Here is a 19,570-nt window from a genome sequence, read left to right on the forward strand (position 1 = left end):
CAAATTAAGTAAAAGGGAACCTTTCACCTTCAATCACCTGGATATCAAAAACAGGAGGTTGAAAACAAATTGGAAAGTTGAATGTAAAGACTACAATGAAAACCTTGCCAGCAAGTTTTTTTTAAATGATTTCTGTGATAGCAGGGAGCTCCATGAACGCTCCTTCCAGCCCTATGATAATCCTCTACTTCACTACCAGTCCATCTGTGCTTTCCCCTCCACTGCCTCTCCTGCCTTCAGTGAATACTTAAGGCTCCACAATGAAGCTGCTGGATTCACTGCAGTGTCAATACTCTACACGAGCCTCATCCTACCCCATCAGCATATCTGTCTATTTCTTTCTCCCTCATGAGTTTATCTAGCTTCCCCTCAAGTCTTTCTATGCTATTCACCTCAACTACTCCTTGTGGTAGTCAGTTCCAAATTCTAACCACTCTCTGTGAAAGAAGTTCTCCTGAATTTCCTATTGGATTTTGTTAGTGATTAGTTTATTGTCATGGCTTCGAGTTTTAGATTCCTCCAAACAGAAATGTTTTCTTCATGTCTATCCTGTAAAATCCCATGGAACAATATGAAAGTTACAAAATCTTTGACTGAGATACCAATGGTGCTAACTGGGATGAACTCGGAGCAGAAAAAAGGCAAAAATACTGCAGATGATGGAAATTGGAAATAAAAACAAAAAATACTGGAAATTCTCAGCACATCTGGCAGAACCTGTGGAAAGAAACAGAGTTAACGCAGAGTCAATGCAAGCTTGAGGAACAATGTCCCATCTTTCAACTTGGCACTCTACAGTCTTCTGGACCTAACATCGGGGTCAACAACTTTAAATCATAATCTCTGCCTTCATTTTATAGTCTTTATTGGTTCACTTTGTGTTCAGAGAGCTGTTATCCAGCCATTCACACCTCCTGTAGACACATCTTTCATTTCTTTACCCATTACCTTTTGTCATTTAACCTCCCCCGCCTTCCATCCTATAACAGACCTACTATTGTGTTTTTCCTCTCTGTTCTCCTTTTTCAATTGCTCAAAACCTATTACATTTATATAATTCCTCAGTTTTGATGAAGGGTCATCACCAACCAAAAACTCTAACCCCATTTCTCTCTACACAGCTGCTGCCTAGCCTGCTGAGCATTTCCAGAATTTTCTGTTCTAATGAATCCCGAGTAGTTCCTTTTCTGTCCATTGACAACTGGATGAGACTTTCTCCAAACACTTAGGGCCTTTATATCTGACAAAGTAGAGATTTTAACCACTTTAGCTGTGCTAGGTATGGATCAAGGTCCCACAGTTGAAGGGACAATGTCACCAAGTGACATACAAAGAACCTTTAAAACGTATCTCTATGTCCGCAAGGCTACCGATCAACACCAGAGGAGTTAGGTGACGTGACTGAAGCATGGTCATAGAGGAAGATTTTAGGAGTTTTTGAGTCGGACAGACATAGTTGGAGGTACTGAGACAGAATTCTGGAATCCCATGTGGATTTGGTAACTGGTAGCACAGTAGGTCAGAGTTAGAGACTGAAAGAGTTGGGGTGGGACACAGGACTGAGGGAGATTGCAAAGCAGAACCATAGAGGAATTTGTAAATAATGGGGCAGATGGAGAGTTGGAAAGCTCCTGGAGGTCAACTGGGATGGGCAGTGGGGAGGAATTTGTGATACAGGATGAGGTTAGCAAATGATGGGATGTGGATTATGGAGGTTTGAACAAACTATAGTCGGCATTGGGTGCAGCTCAGGAAGGCATGTGTTGGAGAATTGAACTCGAAGATGGTGGAGGTGGGAGGAGAGTTTCAGCCCTCAGTGATAGGAATGACACTAGACAATACAATCCAATTCCTTGAAAAGACATTTGTTAAACATTTTAGCACGTGCAGCACAAGATTTTCTGTTCAACCATATGTAAAGACTCCAGTTTGCTCTAAGGCAGTAAAGGAACACTACCATCGTTGGATAGTGCACAATTTTGTCAGTGATTCATCACTTACCAGTGAAAGGACGCACAACAGTGTTCAATGTCTGGTGTTTTATCAAAGTGCATTTTGATCTAGTGGGTAGATGCTTCAAACGCTGCATTCTGGCACAGCAAGGGACTCATGTACAGAACCTCCAAAACACCTGAAAGAGATACAAGAACATACAATACTATATACAAGATAAGTGTCCCTGTGAGTAAATAAATACAAGACAGACTCAAATGATAGCATCAATACAGGTCATCAACAATTCTTAATAGAATTTGCTGGGATTCCATCTGCTGGTTTCAGAGTGCTATGGAGTATCCCGGGTTGTGAAAGGCGCTATATAAATGCTTCTTTCTGTCATGATCCAGGAATCCCTGGGGGAAAAATGCAGATAAGATGGGATTCAATTTGACGATCACTAGCTGATTGGCTGGCTTCTAAGGCTCACAAATCAAGATAGAGCAGCAAGGTACTGAGTGATGAGGTGTCACATTTCTGCATGAGGCAGCGTCCTCAGGAGAAAATAAGAAAACTGAAAAACTCCAAAATCTTCCAGAAAGAATGCTTTGCTGTGATGATGCATCACACAACCACAATTAAATATTCAACAACTTTGTTTCTTAGAAGTTCAAACAAAGTAGAACTTGAAACCATAACGATGCAACAGTTGAGCTTACATGGGGCACGGAGAAGATAGTACAAGTGGTCTCATGACATACATTACCATCACCAATATTCACCAGTGACACTCAGAGGGCAGCTCACGTCAGTCAAATTTTAATAGAGAAACAATATTCCCCAGTCTCACTTGGGTCTATGCAATCATCAGAATAGCCAAACAGGATACTCATTCAGGACGTTTGAGGCTTCCTACATTATTCTTGGAAGTTATTTTTCTGCATTGCAGGCTCTCAGGTCATTAGGCAATACAGTTTAAATTCATTTGTCATCTTGGGTGGTGAGAGTGACTGGGCAGGACCAAGTTAGAGCTCAGGTCAGCACCAGGGAAGTATATTTTAAATCAGATGGCATACCCCCAGGCAGCTGAAGGCATGGTCACCACTGGTGGGATGAATAGAATTGGGGATGTAGAGGAGGCCAGAATTAGAGGAGTGCAGGTATCCTGGAGGGTTGTGGGGCTGGAGGAGATTACAGAAACAGGAGGGGCAAAGCCATTTGGGATTTGAAAACAAGGTGAGAATTTTAAAATCAAGGTATTGGTTAACCAATGTAAGGCAGTGAACACAGGAGTGATGGGTACGGGATTTGGCATGCGTAAAGATATATGCAACAAATTTAGGTTTATGGAGACTAACTGAGCTGCTAATTTTTGAACTTACTTAACAGCCAAAGACAAAGGGGGACCTAATGTGCACTAGGTAAAGTCCATCCTCCCCACACAAGCACCGCCATCTTTAAATACAAGTTCCAGAACTGAGATGACTGCCTTAAGTGTGGCCACAAAATATCAACAGACTGAAAGAAAGAATTGGTAATAATTAAATCTTGAATGCTCTTACAAACTAAAAATTGCTTGCCAAGAACAGAAAGCTAGTTCTCAAAGATCACAGGCTTACTAAGTAATGCTCTGCCTTGTCTAGACTTGTGTGAGGCCCTTTGATGACAGACTGAAGCTATGGGAGTAAATAAACTGAACGAGCATGATTGGTTTGATGTGGAGGGCAACATGGTTGAGAGGGGTGGCTGGCACATCAAGGACTCAACTCTTCTAATGCATGTGATAATCAATGGAATGAGGAGCCTTCTTTGAAAATTAAGAATTTATAAGACTGTTTTTGACACTGAAGTTCAATCTTCGGTTTTTAGCTCTTGCTTCAGTGCTGTGCTTTTTAACATCAATTAAACAAGGACTGCAAAAGGATCTTTCTAACAAAAGCAGAGAGTGTGTCTCTCTGACAAAGAGAGAGAGAGAGAGCATTTCATAAATTAGGGAAATCCAAGTGCCACTCTACAAGCTTTTATGAGACTAAGGGTGAGATTTAAGTTCAGAAATCACAATCACTCCACAGGATGAGTTGTATTTGTTTTAAGTGCTACTAACCATGATTCTAAGATTAATAAACAGTTGTTTGTTCAGTATTTTGTTGTTTGAATTCCTTCTTTAATAACTGCCAAGAGTGGGTTCACATGCACAGGTTGGATGATTGCAAGCATGACCCGAGTTTCTGTTCAGTTTCAGTGTAATTCTATCACATTCCTGTTCTGCGTTCTCAGCCTTCAGCCTTCTACATTGTTCCAAAGAAGCCCAAGGAACAGCACCTCATCATGCTAATGGATACTTTACAGCCTTCCAGGCTCAACACTGAGTTCAGCAACTCGATTTTACTCAATGCTTCAACTTTCTTTCGACATTGTGCAACCATTCACACCTCCTCTGCACTCTCTTTTGTTTCTTTACTTCTCCCAATATCAGCTCCTTTTGCCTTGTGCCATATTTCCCTGTTACTGAATCACTCCATTCCTTTCTCACAGATGCCCTAAGGACATGCTAAGACCTAATGCAAGTTCATTTTCTCCTAAAAATTATAAAACCTTTTTGACAAATTATTTTTCGAGTAGTATTTCTACATAGCATCATATGTGACTCAAAGGGCACAAAACCTAGTTCAGCATTAAAGCATCAATGATCTTTAGTTCAGATATTTCAACAGGCTTATACAACATACTCTAATTGCCTTTTCTCAACCCTGAGAAAACCTCTTTAAGCTACTGACTCAGTTTGGGGCACTGCTCCTTGGCTTTCCACAGTACCTCATTCAGGTGCTGATTCACCATCTGGGTAGAGAGGGTTTACCTGCTACTGGACCCTGTAGTGCATTCCAATTGAGCTCAATTGCGTTATTGTTCCTTTAGAACAGCGAGCAACAATAAAGAATGGAAAATGATTCAACCTTCCCCTCCCTTATCCAGAAGTACTGAGGCTGATGTTTGCTACTCTTGCTAAAGTCCATCATTGACACAAAGCAGGAGCCACACCTGGTAGTTTCTTGGCTGGATGTTCGAGTACAACACTGCAAGGTGCCATGATTCATTCCAACCAGAGGGCAGCTTGTTTTTACTGCATGAATGAACTTGCTTTTTGTCTATCAACAGATCCTTGAATGATCATTTGAACAGGGCATTTGAAGAGATGACTGACAGGTGGAACATTACTGTTATTAGGATTCTAAGAAAGGCCAAGTAATGTCAACCACAACAGTCTGTTTCATCTTGTACAGAACAGTAAAAGCAGAGTGCCTGTCTGTATCTTGTTCTCATGTTTTTGCTTCCAGGCAGCGCTGACCTTTATTCTGCTATTCACACCTACTACAAACATACAAACTGGGAGGAGGAGTAGGCCCTTCAAGCCTGCTCTGCCATTCAGTAAGATCATGGCTGATCTGATTGTAACCTCCCACCTTTCACCCCCTTGTTAATCAAAAATTTATCTAGCTCTGCCTTAAAAATATTCAAAGACCCTGCTTCCACCACCTTTTGAGGAAGGGAGTTCCAAAGATTCATGGCCCTCAGAAAAAACTTCTCCTTTCTGTCTTAAATGAGCTACCCCTTATTTATAAACAGTGACCCCTAGTTCTAGATTCTCCCACAAGAGGAAACATCCTCTCTACATCCACCCTGTCAAGGCCCCTCAGATCTTAAAGGTTTTGATCAAGTCACCTCTTACCCTTCTAAACTCCAGTGGATACAAGCCTAACCTGTCCAAGCTTTCCCCATAAAACAACCCACCCATTCGTGGCATTAGTCTCATAAACCTTTTCTGAACTGCTTCTAACTTTGGACCAATCCTTCGTTCCTTTAAATCCATCATTAACACTTCCTTTCCCTTTGGTTCCCTGACATCTTTGTCATTTAATCTCCCCACCCTCTAACCTATACCTAACCTTCTCTTTTGCTCCATCTGCACCGCACCCCCCCCCGCCCCCACCCCCACTTTCTCATCAGCATAAAACCCATCACATTTCTAACTCTCCTCAGTTCCCCAGAATCATACAGACTCGAAATGTTAACTATTTCTATTACCACAGATGCTGCCAGACAGTTTTTATTACAGTAGAACCAGAGGACATGGCCTGTGCCATGAAGGGGTTGTGGAGAGGGGGTATATACAAAACAATGGAAACAACATTTCAACGAGTCAGTGGTCAGTCTTTGGAACAGGCTGCCTGGGAAGACAATGGAAGGAATTAATATTGATCCATTCAAATGCAGTTTAAAAAGAGTTTGGGATACAGTATATGATTAATCTGAGCAATGATGTGCAGTGTGGCGTGGCTTAGAAAGAACAGGCAAAATTGGACCCCAGTTTCCCAAAACTCTTCACCATTTGGGGTTTTCCTCACCTCATGTCTGGCTCTGTTGTAGTCTCATTGATACAGATTGATCATTGTGATTAGTTAACAATACCACTGTTGTTGTATCATGTCACTACCAGGATGGCAGAAGGTGAACTAAATCGACCTTGGTCTTTCATCACCCAGTAATTCCAATGTTCCTATTATTTAACTGTATTTGTGAGTATCTTTAGTTTAAACACATGCACATACTTTCTGAACTTTACTCTGTACATGTAACTGTTGTGCACATTCAGCAATTAATTCAACCTTGTGCCTGAAATTGATAGGTTTGTTTATTTACTTTTATCAAAATCTAAGTTGCAGTTGTCCTTCATGTTGTAAGTGGGTTTGTTTAACAGGTTGAAATCCAATTCCAGCTTTAATATGTACTAGTCTGAATGGCTGTTAAAAATAGAACCGCTTCACTCACTGACACAACCTGGGCCAGTGCCTAATGTGAACATACGAAAGAGGAGGAGAAGTAGGCCCTTCGGCACCTCGAGCTTGCTCCACCATTCAATAAGATCACGGCTGATCTGCTTATGTTTCAAGTTCCACATTCCTATATACTCCCGAGAGCCTTTGAATTACTTGTTTAACAAGAACCTATTTATCGCTACCTTAAACATATTCAATGACCCCACTTTGCCTCCTGAGGCAGAGAGTTCCAAAGTCACACAACCCTCAAAAAATTTCTCCTCATCTCTGTCCTAAGAGGGTGACCCCTAACTTCAAAACAGCAGCCCCTAGTTCTAGAGTCACCCACAAGAGGAAACATCCTTTCCATATCCACCTTGGCAAGACCATTTAGGATCTTATATACTTCAATCAAGTCAACCTTCACTCTTCTAAACTCCAGTGGAAACAAGCCCAGCCTATCCTCATTAAGACAACCTGCTCATTCCAGGTATCAATCTAGTAAACCTCCTCTGAACCACCTCCAATGCATTTACATCCTTCCTTAAATAAGGAGACCAAAACTGCACACAATATTCAAGATGTGGTCTCACCAATATCCCGTACAACTGTAGTGTAGCATCCTTACCTTTATGTTGATAATAAAGGATAGTATTCCATTAGCTTTCTTGATTACTTGCTGTATCTGCAGCATACTAACTTTTTGTGACTCGCACTAGAACACCCAGATCCCTCCGCACCTTGAAATTTTGCAGTCATTCTCTGATTAAGTGACACTCTACTTTTTTTATTCTTCCTGCCAAAGTGAACAACTTCACTTTTTCCCACATTATACTCCATCTGCCAGATTTTTGCCCATGCATACATTCAAGTTTCAGACTTCAGGCACAGGGGAACAAGCTAATTGAGGCAATTGGGGAAACAGATTGGAAGGTAAATCACATCAACCCTGTCTAGCTAGTCCCATGTTTCCAACATAAGAGAGGAAATAAAGTGGAGATAGGAGAAAGGAAGATAAGGGGGAGGGGGAGATAATGGGCAGTAAATTTCCTGCTGAAAGATGCCATAGATGGAAGGCAGAAGTGAATAAATGGCCAGCGTTCAGGTACAAAATTTTGCACAAAAATGCTTAAAATCTAATGCTTTTTGATCAATGGTTAACATTATCTCCTTCCTTGGAGGGAGGAGCACCGGAGCGGTGAGTGTAAATCTAGCTTACCTTGGGGATTCACGGCCTTGTCTCCAGGGAGCAGACTCAGAGGGAGGAGCACCGGAGTGGTGACCTCGGGGCACAGAGTAACTGAAACCAAAACTGAAAAAGCAATGTTACAGGAAAGCTGTGACCTGATTGGTTGGCAGGAAATCGGCACCAAATTTGAAAAAAAAAACGCACGGCAAAGCTAATTAATAAATTAATTAATTAAGTAGAGATGGCTGGGCAGGTGCTGTGCTGTAGCTGTATGATGTGGGAGCTGGCAGATCCCATTGCGAGCTGCAGTGACCACATCTGCAGCAAATGTTGGTTGCTGGAGGAACTCCGGCTCAGAATTGATGAACTAGAGTCCAAGCTACGGATGCTGCAGCACATCTGGGAGGGGGAGAGTTACCTGGACATTTTGTTTCAGGAGGCGGTCACACCCGGTAGATTAAGTACCTCAAATTCGGTCAGTGGTCAGGGTCAGCAGGGTGTGACTGCAAGTGAGGCAGGTAGAGGGATCCTGTGTTCAGGAACAGAGGAGCCTCAGATCTTGACCTTGTCCAACAGGTACGAAGTACTTGCTCCCTGTGTGGATGAGGAACAGGGCTGTAGGGAGGATGAGCCAGCTGACCAAGGCACCGTGGCACAGGAGGCCATTCAAGAGGGGGGAGCAAAAAGACAAGTGGTAGTTGTAGGACATTCTATAATTAGGGGAATTGATAGCATCCTTTGTAAGCAGGATTGAGAGTCCCGCATGGTATGTTGCCTGCCCGGTGCCAGGGTGAGGGACATCTCTGACCAGGCTTGAAAGGATATTGGAAAGGGAGGGGGAGGATCCAGTTGTTGTGGTCCACATCGGGACAAATAACATAGGTAAGACTAGGAAAGAGGACCCATTTGGGGATTATCAGGAACTAGGAACTAAATTAAAGAACAGGTCCTCAAGGGTTATAATCTCCGGATTACTACCCGAGCCATGTGCAAATTGGCATAGGGACGCAAGAATAAGTGATGTAAACACGAGGCTAAAGGAGTGGTGTGGGAAAGAGGGGTTCCATTTCGTGGGGCACTGGCATCAATATTGGAATAGGAGGGATCTGTACCGTTGGGATGGTCTCCACCTGAACCGATCTGGGACCAATGTTCTAGCAAAAAGGGTAAATAGGGCGGTCAACAGGACTTTAAACTAGAAAGTGGGGGAGGGGGGTAACACTCCAAGAGCTGTGACTAATGGGAAACAAAACAGCAGGTTAGCATGTGGGTGGGTGATTTCAACTTCATGGAAAATTATGAAAAAACTGAAAAGAAAGAAGAGCCCAGGAGAGGCTATTAAAGTCTCCAGAACACAAAATAGCTCAGAGCGTTTGGAAAGGGCTAGGAATCTAACTTCGAGCACATCAGATAAAGGGACGACAATGAGAAGGGGGACGGGAAATACAGTACTGAAGGTGTTGTATCTGAATGCACGTAATATACGAAATAAGGCAAATGAGCTTGTGGCGCATTGAAATAGGCAGGTAAGATGTGATGGGCATCACGGAGACATGGCTGCAAGTGGATCAGGACTGGGAACTAAGTATCCAAGGATATACATCCTATCGAAAAGATAGGCAGGTTGGCAGAGGGGGTGGGGTTGCTTTGTTAGTAAGAAATGAAATTAAATCGATAGCAAGAAATGACATAGCGTCAGATGATGTAGAATCTGTGTAGGTAGAGTTGAGGAACCGCAAAGGTAAAAAAACCATAATGGGAGTTATGTACAGACCTCCGAACAGTAGTCAGGATGAGGGGCGCAAGATACACCAGGAGATAGAAATGGTGTGTAAGAAAGGCAAGGTTACAGTGATCATGGGGGATTTCAATATGCAGGTAGACTGGGAAAATCAGGTTGGTAGTGGATCCCAAGAAAAGGAATTTGTGGAATGTCTATGAGATGGCTTTTTGGATCAGCTTGTGGTGGAGCCCACTAGGGAACAGGCAATTCTAGATTTAGTGATGTGTAATGAGGCAGATTTGATAAGGAAGCTTAAGGTGAAGGAACCCTTAGGAGGAAGTGACCATAATATGATAGAATTTACCCTGCAATTTGAGGGGGAAAAGCTGGAATCAGATGTAATGGAATTACAGTTGAATAAAGGCAACTACAGAAGCATTAGAGAGGAGTTGGCCAGAATTGACTGGGAGATGAGCCTAGCAGGAAAGACAGTGGAACAGCAATGGCAGGAGTTTCTGGGAGTAATTTGGGAGACACAGCAAAAATTCATCCCTAGGAAGAAGAAGCATACTAAAGGGAGAACGAGGCAACCATGGCTGACAAGGGAAGTCAGGGACAGCATAAAAGCTAAAGAGAAAGCTTACAATATGGCAAAGAGCAGTGAGAAACCAGGGCTTTGGGAAGCCTACAAAGACCAATAGAGGACAACTAAAAAAGAAATAAGGAGGGAGAAGATTAAATATGAGGGTAAACTAGCCAGTAATATAAAAGAAGATTGCAAGAGTTTAAGTTATATAAAGGGTAAGAGAGAGGCAAAAGTGGACATTGGGCTGCTGGAAAATGACACTGGAGAAGTAGTAGAGGGGAACAAAGAAATGGCGGAGGAACTGAATAGGTACTTTGCGTCAGTCTTCACGGTGGAAGACACGAGTAACATCCCCAAAGTTCAAGAGAGTCGGGGGCAGGGGCAAGTATGGGGGCCATTACCAAGGAGAAGGATCTAGGAAAACTGAAAGGTCTGAAGGTGGATAAATCACCTGGACCAGATGGATTACACCCCAGAGTTCTGAAGGAGATAGCTGAAGAGATAGTGGAGGTGTTGGTGGTGATCTTTCAAGAATCACTGGAGTCAGGAAGGATCCCAGAAGACTGGAAAATCGCTAATGTAACCCAACTGTTTAAGAAGAGAGTGAGGTAAAAGACGGGAAATTACAGGCCGATTAGCCTGACCTCGGTCATTGGCAAGATTTTAGAGTCCATTATTAAAGATGAGATTTCAGAATACTTGAAAGTGCATGGTAAAATAGGGCAAAGTCAGTATGATTTCATCAAGGGGAGGTCATGCCTGACAAATCTGTTAGAATTCTTTGAGGAGGTAACGAGTAGGTTAGACAAAGGAGAGCCAATGGATGTTATCTACTTGGACTTCCAGAAGGCCTTTGACAAGGTGCTGCACAGGAGGCTGCTCAGTAAGATAAAAGCCCATGGTGTTAGAGGCAAGGTACTAGCATGGATAGAAGATTGGCTGTCTGGCAGGAGGCAGAGAGTGGGGATAAGGGGGTCCTTCTCAGGATGGCAGCCGGTGACTAGTGGAGTTCCGCAGGGGTCAGTGTTGGGACCACAACTTTTCACTTTATACATTAATGATCTAGATGAAGGAACTGAGGGTATTCTGGCTAAGTTTGCAGACGATACAAAGATAGGTGGAGGGACAGGTAGTCTTGAGGAGGCGGGGAGGCTGCAGAAGGATTTGGACAGGTTGGGAGAATGGGCAAAGAAGTGACAGATGGAATACAACGTGGGGAAATGTGAGGTCATGAACTTTGGTAGGAAGAATAGAGGCATAGTCTATTTTATAAATGGGGAGAGAATTCAGAAATCTGGAGTGCAAAGGGACTTGGGAGTCCTAGTCCAAGGTTAACTTGCAGGTTGAGTCGGTAGTTAGGAAGGCAAATGCAATGTCGGCATTTATTTCGAGAGGACTAGAATATAAAAGCAGGGATGTGCTGCTGAGGCTTTATAAGGCTCTGGTCAGACCACATTTAGAATATTGAGAGTAATTTTGGGCCCCGTATCTCAGGACGGATGTGTTGGCCCTGGAGAGGGTCCAGAGGAAGTTCACAAGAACTATCCCAGGAATGAAAGGCTTAACATATGAAGAACATTTGAGGACTCTGGGTCTATACTCGATGGAGTTTAGAAGGATGAGGGTGGATCTGATTGAAACTTACAGAATACTGAAAGGCCTGGATAGAGTGGACGTGGGGAAGATGTTTCCATTAGTAGGCGAGACGAGGACCCGAGGGCACAGCCTCAGAGTAAAGGGAAGACCTTTTAGAACAGAGATGAGGAGAAACTTCTTTAGCCAGAGAGTGGTGAATCTATGGAATTCATTGCCACAGAAAGCTGTGGAGGCCAGGTCATTGAGTGTATTTAAGACCGAGACAGATAGGTTCTTGATTGGTAAGGGGATCAAAGGTTACGGGGAGAAGGAGGGAGAATGGGGTTGAGAAACTCATCAGCCATGATTGAATGGCAGAGCAGACTCGATGGGCCGAATGGCCTAATTTCTGCTCCTATGTCTTATGGTCTTAACAGAGAAATAAGTGTGGATATGATTGAGCAATTTTATAAAAATGGATTATTAGTATTCAGATTATCTATTTTACAAATATATAGATTAGGAGCAGGAGTAGGCCATTTGGCCCCTCGAGCCTTTTCTGCCATTTAATAAGATCATGGCTGATCTGATTGTGGTCTGAACTCCACGTTCTCACCTACACCCGATAATCTTTGACTCCCTTGTTAGTCAAAAATCTTATCTAACAGCCTTAAATATATTCATTGACCCTGCCGCCACCACTCTCTGGGGAAGAGAGTTCCAAAGATTCACAATTCTCAGAAAAAAATTCTCCTCATCTCCACTTTGAATGGGAGACCTCTTATTTTTAAAATGTGCGCCCTTAGTTTTAGTCTCCTCCACAAGCGGTAACATCCTTTCAGCATCCGCCCTGTCAAGTTCCCTTAGGATCTTATATGTTTCAATAAGGTCACCTCCCACTCTTCTAAACTCCAATGGATACAGGCCCAGCCTGTCCAACCTTTCCTCATAAGACAGCACCGCCCCCCCCATCCCAGGAGTCAGTCAAGTGAACCTTCCCTGAACTGCTTCTGACTCATTTATATCCTTTCTTAAAAGAGGTGACCAAAACTGTACACGGTATTGCAGAGCGGTCTCACCAATACACTACACAACTGCAGCAAAACATCCCAATTTTATATTCCATTCTCCTTGTAATAAATGACAACACTCCATTTACCTTCCTCATCACTTGCTGTACCTGCATACAAACCTTTTGTGATTCATGTACCAGGACACCCAGATCCCTCTGTACCTCAAGAGTTCTGCAATCTCTCCCCGTTTAAATAATATGCTGCTTTTCTATTCTTCCTGCCAAAGTGGACGATTTCACATTTTCTCACGTTCGTAGAATCAATCATAGAAAGTTTACGGTACAGAAAGAGGCCAAATAGCCCATCGTGTCTGCGCCAGCCGACAAATAAGCCACTTGGCCTAGTCCCACTTTCCAGCATTTGGTCGGTAGCCCTGAAGGTTACGGCACTTGAGGTGCATATCCAAACACCTTTTAAATGAGTTGGGGGTTTCCCCCTCTACTACCCTTTCAGGCAGCGAGTTCCAGACCCCCACAACACTCTGGGTGAAAAAGTTTTTCCTCACCTCCCCTCTAATCTTTCTGCTAATCACTTTAAATCTGTGCCCCCTAATCACTGACCCGGACTCGATAGGCCGAATGGCCTACTTTCTGCTCCTATGTCTTAGGGTCTCTCTGCTGAGGTAAATAGGCCCTTCCCATCCACACTATCCAGGCCCCTCGCTATTTTCTACATCTCAGTCAAATCTCCCCTCAGCTTTTTCCAACCCCAGCCTATACAATCTTTCCTCTTGATGTATTTTTTCAGCCCTGGAAACATCCTCGTAAATCTCCTCTGTACTCTCTAGTGCAACTACTTCCTTTCAGTAGTGAGGTGACCAGAACTGCACAGTACTCATGTTGTGGTCTAACTAATGATTTATACAGTTTTAGCATAACCACCCTGCACTTTTATTCTATACCTCAACTAATAAAGGAAAGGATTCTATTTGCCGCCTTAACCACCTTATCGACCTGTCCTGCTACCTTCAGGAATCTGTGGACATTCATTCCAAGGTCCCTCACTCCCTCTACACTCATTTACTCTCCCATTTATTGTCTATTCCTTTTCCTTGTTTGACCTTCCCAAATAAATCACATTTCTCTGGGCTGAACTCCACTTTTCTGCCCACATGACCAGTCCATTGCTATCTTCCTACAGTCTACAGCAACTATCAACCACACGGCAAATTTTTGTGGTCTGTAAACTTGTGGATCATTTTCCCTGCATTTATGTCCAAATCATTAAATATATACACCACAAAAAGCAGGGAGCCCTGCAGACACCCCTCCCCTCACCCCCACTGGTAACAGCCTTCCAGTCACAAAAACTCCCATCAATAATTACCCTTTGTTTCCTGCCACTGAGCCAATTTTTTACCCAGCTTGATGCATTTCCCTGGATCCCATGGGCTTTTATGTTTTTAACCAGTCTGCCATGTGGGACTGTGTCAGAAGCCTTGCTAAAGTCCATGTAGAGCACATCAACTGCACTGTCATCAATGCTTCTCCTTATTTCCTCAAAAAATTCAATCAAGTTAATCAGACATGATCTTCCCTTAATAAATGCATGCTAACTATCCTTGATTAATCTATGCCTTACTAAGTGACAGTTGGTCCTGTCTTTTCAGAACTGATCCAGTAATTTGCCCACTACCGTAGTCAGACTGACTGGCCTGTAATTATTCGGTCTATCCCTCAATCCCTTTTTGAACAAAGATACAACATTTGCAGTCCCCCAACCCTCCGGCACCACACCTGTATCCAGGGAGAGTTGGAAAATGATGGTCGAACCCTCTGCTGTCTCCTCCCCCGGCTGCTTTTAACAGCCTGGAAACATTTCATTGGGCCCTAGTGATTAATCCACTTTTAAAGGGGACTAATCACACTAATACTCACTCTCTCCCTATGTTTATCACATCCAATATTTCACACTCCTCCTCCTCAACTATAATGTGTGTATTGTCCCACTCTTTTGTGAAGACAGATGCAAAGTATTCATTCAGAACCATGCCAACATTATTGGTCTCTACACATCGGTAATCTTTCTGGCCTTTTATGGGCCCCATTCTTCCCTTAGTTATCCTTTTAATGTATTGATAAAATATATCTTTGGGTTCACCTTGATTTTGCTTACCAATTTTCTTTCTTGCCCCCTCTGATTTCCTAATTTCCATTTTGATTTTTACCCCTCCACTTTCTGTAGCTTCTGAATTCTCGGTGTCGGACATAAGTTTTCCTTTTCTTCTTTATCTTGCCCCTGTAAGCTTTCTGACATCCAGGGGGCTCTAGATTTGGCCGTCCCACCCTTTTTCTTTGTGAGAACATGTTTACTCTGAACCCCTAGACTCTCTCCTTTGAATGCCTCTGAATCCTCTGACACTGATTTACCTTCAAGTAGCTGTTTCCAGTCCACTTTCACCAAATCACAATATACTCCATCTGCCAATTTATTGGCCACTCCATCTATCTATATCCCTTTGCAGATCCCTTATGTCCTCTTCACAAGTCACTTTCCTACCTATCCTTGTATCATCAACAAATTTATCAACCATACATTCGGTCCCTTCAAAGTTGATAGACATTGACATTGTCTCTTAACCAAAAGATTGTAGCTCCACTGGTTTTCTAAAATATAGTGTAAATTTTCATCCAATGTGCAACTAAGGACATAAAATTTCCTTATTCTGTTACCATCTTGATGGGATAGGAGTGTCCTGGGATTGGGAACTTTTGACAAATTCCGCATTGAATGGAACGGTAATAAAAATCAACGTTTCAAGATTTGAGAACAGATCAAGCGGCCCTTGCTTAGCAATAACCTGCTCACAGATGCCCAGTTTGGGTTCCGCCAGGACCACTCAGCTCCTGACCTTATTACAGCCTTAGTTCAAACATGGACAAAACATCTGAACTACCAAGGTGAGGTGAGAGTCACTGTCCTTGACATCAAGGCCGCATTTGACCGAGTGTGGCATCAAGGAGCCCTAGCAAAACTGGAGTCAATGGGAATCAGGGGAAAATTCTCCACTGATTGGAGTCATACCTAGCACAAAGGAAGATGGTTGTGGTTGTTGGAGGTCAGTCATCTCAACTCCAGGACATCACTGCAGGAGTTCCTCAGGGTAGGCCCAACCATCTTCAACTGCTTCAGCAAAGACCTTCCTTCCATCATAAGGTCAGAAGTGGGGATGTTCACTGATGATTGCACAATGTTCAGCACCACTCGTAACTCCTCAGCTACTGAAGCAGTCCATGTCCCAATGCAGCAAGACCTGGACAATATCCAGGCTTGGGCTGACAAGTGGCAAGTAACATTTGTGCCACACAGGTGCCAGGCAATAACCATCTCCAACAGGACAGAGCCTAACCATCGCCCCTTGACGTTCAATGGCATTACCATCACTGAATCAACATCCTGCAGGTTACCATTGACCAGAAAGTGAACTGGACTAGCCATATACATACTGTGGCTACAAGAGCAAGTCAGAGGCTAAGAATCCTGCGACGAGTAACTCACCTCCTGACTCCCCAAAGCCTGTCCACCATCTACAAGGAACAAGTCAGGAGTGTGATGCAATACTCCCCACTTGCATGGATGAGTGCAGTTCCCACAACACTCAAGAAGCTTGACACCATCCAGGACAAAGCAGCCCAATGGATTGACACCACATCCACAAACTTTCACTCCCTCCACCACTGATGCACAGCAGCAGCAGTGTGTACCATCTACAAGATGCAACAGCAGGAATTCACTAAGGCTCCTTAGACAGCACCTTCAAACCCATGACCACCACCATCTAGAAGGACAACGGCAGCAGATGGATGGGAACACCACCACCTGGAAATTCCCCTCCATGTCACTCACCATCCTGACTTGGAAATATATCGCTGTTCCTTCATGTCGCTGGGTCAAAATCCTAGAGCTCCCTCTCTAACGGCACTGTGGGTGTACTTACACTAAATGGACTGCAGTGGTTCAAGAAGGCAGCTCACCTTCTCAAGGACAATTAGGGATGGGCACCAAATGCTGGCCCTGCCAGCGAAGCCCACATCACATGAGTGAATAAAAAAAATTGGAAAGGGATTTATGGTGGGAAGGATGAGAGGGATCACAGCTTCATCTGAATGTGGAGGTATTATGACACAGCCAATGGTAAAGGCTGAGTTGTTCAAAATCCAGAGGGAAACTTGAAACAACTGTCATAACCCATTTTTGCAGTTTGTAATTTTGAGATGCAGACTCGGAATTCAGTTGGAATAAAACCAGAGTCTCATGACTTTTATACAAAAAAAATTAAACATTTATTAATTTGACAACAAATTAAATACATACACATGACTATAAATTACTATAATAACTTTAACAAATCCCCAAATTAATCACCCCCAGGTAAATCTCTACAAAGGCAACAGTAACCCATAGACTTTAAATAGACACCAGGCAAAGCACATTTGACCTTATGAATTCCAAATGAGGTTCCTTTGTAAGTTGGTTGGAGGCGTACAGGCTGGTTAGTTCTTAAATGCCTCTAACTTACACATACATACACACAAACTCCTTTCTTTACATAGCTAGCTTTCCCTTTGAATATAAACTTTCTGCTGTATCACTAGGCCTTTTGAATTTCAGCTCTTCTTATTACAATCAAACCCTTTTCATAGCACCAATTTTATCCATAAGTGAAAAAATAGACACATTGTTCAGTTTCTTCTAGCTAGGTACAAGATTTCACCCGCAGTCTTGAATGGTTTATTCAACAAATGCAAATGAACACTTTACCTGTTTCCCTTAGTGTTCACCCAATTAACATCTCAAAACTACTGTACATCAAAGCACCCAGATTAGCTAGCTTTAATCTATTTAAGACACATGCCCCCATTAGAATTCTATTTTAAAAAATAATTTCCAATAACATTATACACATATTAAAGAGTGAAATACATCAAAATAAATCAACTTGAAAGAAGGACTTAGCACGTTTCACAAACTCAGTATGTCCCAAAGTGCTTTACTGTCAATGAAGTGCTTTTTGAAGTGCTGTCACTTATGTCATTAGATTGAAGGATCAATACTGGCCAGGACACTGCGGAGAACCACCCCTGCCCACTGCTCCCACTTTATTTTAAAATAGTGCATTGGGATCTTTTGCATCCATCTGAGAAGGCAAACAGGACTCATGGTTTAACACCTCATCGAATAAAATGGCAGCTCCACCAGTGCAGCACTCCCTCAGTACTGCACTGAGAATGTCAGCCTGGATAACGTGCTCAGGTCCTGGAGTGGGGTTTGAACCCACAACCTTCTAACACAGAAGAACACTTGAGTCACAGCCGAGTCCTAGTTTAGAGGGTATATGGCTTGAGTTCTGAGAGTGCACATTCAAATGGTGAAAATTCATTGCAAATCTCAACAACCAAGTAAAATCAAAGAACTGCAGATTCTGGAAATCCAAAATAAAAATAAAGTGCTGGAAAAACTCAGCATCTGTGGAGGGAGAAACAGAGTTAGTATTTCGAGTCCAATGTAACTTTTCCGAAGGAGAAAGCTTTCTGTTTTTATCTCAACAACCTTGCACCTTACAGTGAGACACAGTAAGAGTAGTTGAAATATGGGACTTTTTCCCTAAAAAAATGTTTGAGCGCTTATTCTTCTGCTTATCCTTATAGCCGACCTTTAGGAATCTTACATTCGCAAAATACGTCCAGTGATACAAGCGTTAACTTGTAACTGTCCTGGGAAAACTACAGCTTCTAAAACTTTTAAATAAATGAAAAAAAAGTTACCTTGAGCTAACGTTAAAACAGTGTGTCTCCTCTCTGCATTGCAGCAGTAACGGTGCCTCTGTTGTCAGAGGTTTAGCATCAGGCTGTTGGAAGAGTTCTCGTCCTTAACAAGAGATTTAAAAAAGTAGAGAGATAGAGCGAGCAGGATCCCTGGATAGTGGGGCCCTAGGGACAGCAGCTCCCCAGTGCGATCTTGCTGCCAACGGTGCAACTAAAAAAAGCTCCAACACTAATTCTACCGACGGTAATCTGGGGAGCCTCCCCAGGCCGGATTACGGATATTTAAAGCTGCTTCAATAGTTCATTTGTTGATCTCCACTCACTCATTTAAAGTCTCATCTATGCCTCTTACTAACTTCCTGCCAAATCTGTGCAGCATATAAAACGACCCTGGCTGCAAGCATCGAGTTTTTAAGTTTATTTTAATGTTTGCTATTTTCCGCATAGTGTGATACAGCACAGAAGGAAGTCATTCGGCTCATTGCTCCTAAACCTATCCACTATAACCTCTGTTCTTCCCCCATAGCCCCTGTAAACCACTGATAATTGAGTTTGCTGTCTGAAAGTGGTCTGGCCTTGACTTGGACATAACAGTTGCTGCATTGAAATTCTGGCATCTTGATTATCACCAGGTGATTGAGATTTGCTAATTTATCCAAAATTGTCCCGGCCTCCCCAGGAACTGGAGGCTAATTCATCACTGCAGCAAACGGTGCCCAGGAGAAGAATTGCACAATTCCTGGTAATGACACCCCGGTTAAAAAAAAAGGTTGTATTTTTAAACGTTTTTCTTTGAATGTGTTCATTTATTAGTTATTAAAGTTTTGGAGATGGGCGGAGGAGAGGGTAAAAAGACCATTTGACCAACAGCCAAGAACCATCCAATTGGACAATGAGGAGTCTGTTTGCT

At 42.9% G+C, this 19,570-nt stretch overlaps 1 protein-coding gene across 1 annotated transcript in view; it reads right to left on the reverse strand.

Annotated features, from left to right (window-relative positions):
- Positions 1–18,950, reverse strand: part of nlrx1 (NLR family member X1) — a 32,665-nt gene extending 13,715 nt beyond the window's left edge. The window contains exons 1-2 of the mRNA XM_041174095.1: positions 18,661–18,950; positions 2,002–2,131 (exon numbers count right to left, since the gene is read on the reverse strand). Of these exons, the coding sequence (XP_041030029.1) occupies positions 2,002–2,089 (88 nt within the window). The 5' untranslated portion in view covers positions 2,090–2,131; positions 18,661–18,950. The remainder of the gene's footprint in view (positions 1–2,001; positions 2,132–18,660) is intronic.
- Positions 18,951–19,570: the final 620 nt, after the last annotated feature.

Source organism: Carcharodon carcharias, chromosome 25, assembly GCF_017639515.1.
Source record: "Carcharodon carcharias isolate sCarCar2 chromosome 25, sCarCar2.pri, whole genome shotgun sequence".
Lineage (NCBI taxonomy): Eukaryota > Metazoa > Chordata > Chondrichthyes > Lamniformes > Lamnidae > Carcharodon > Carcharodon carcharias.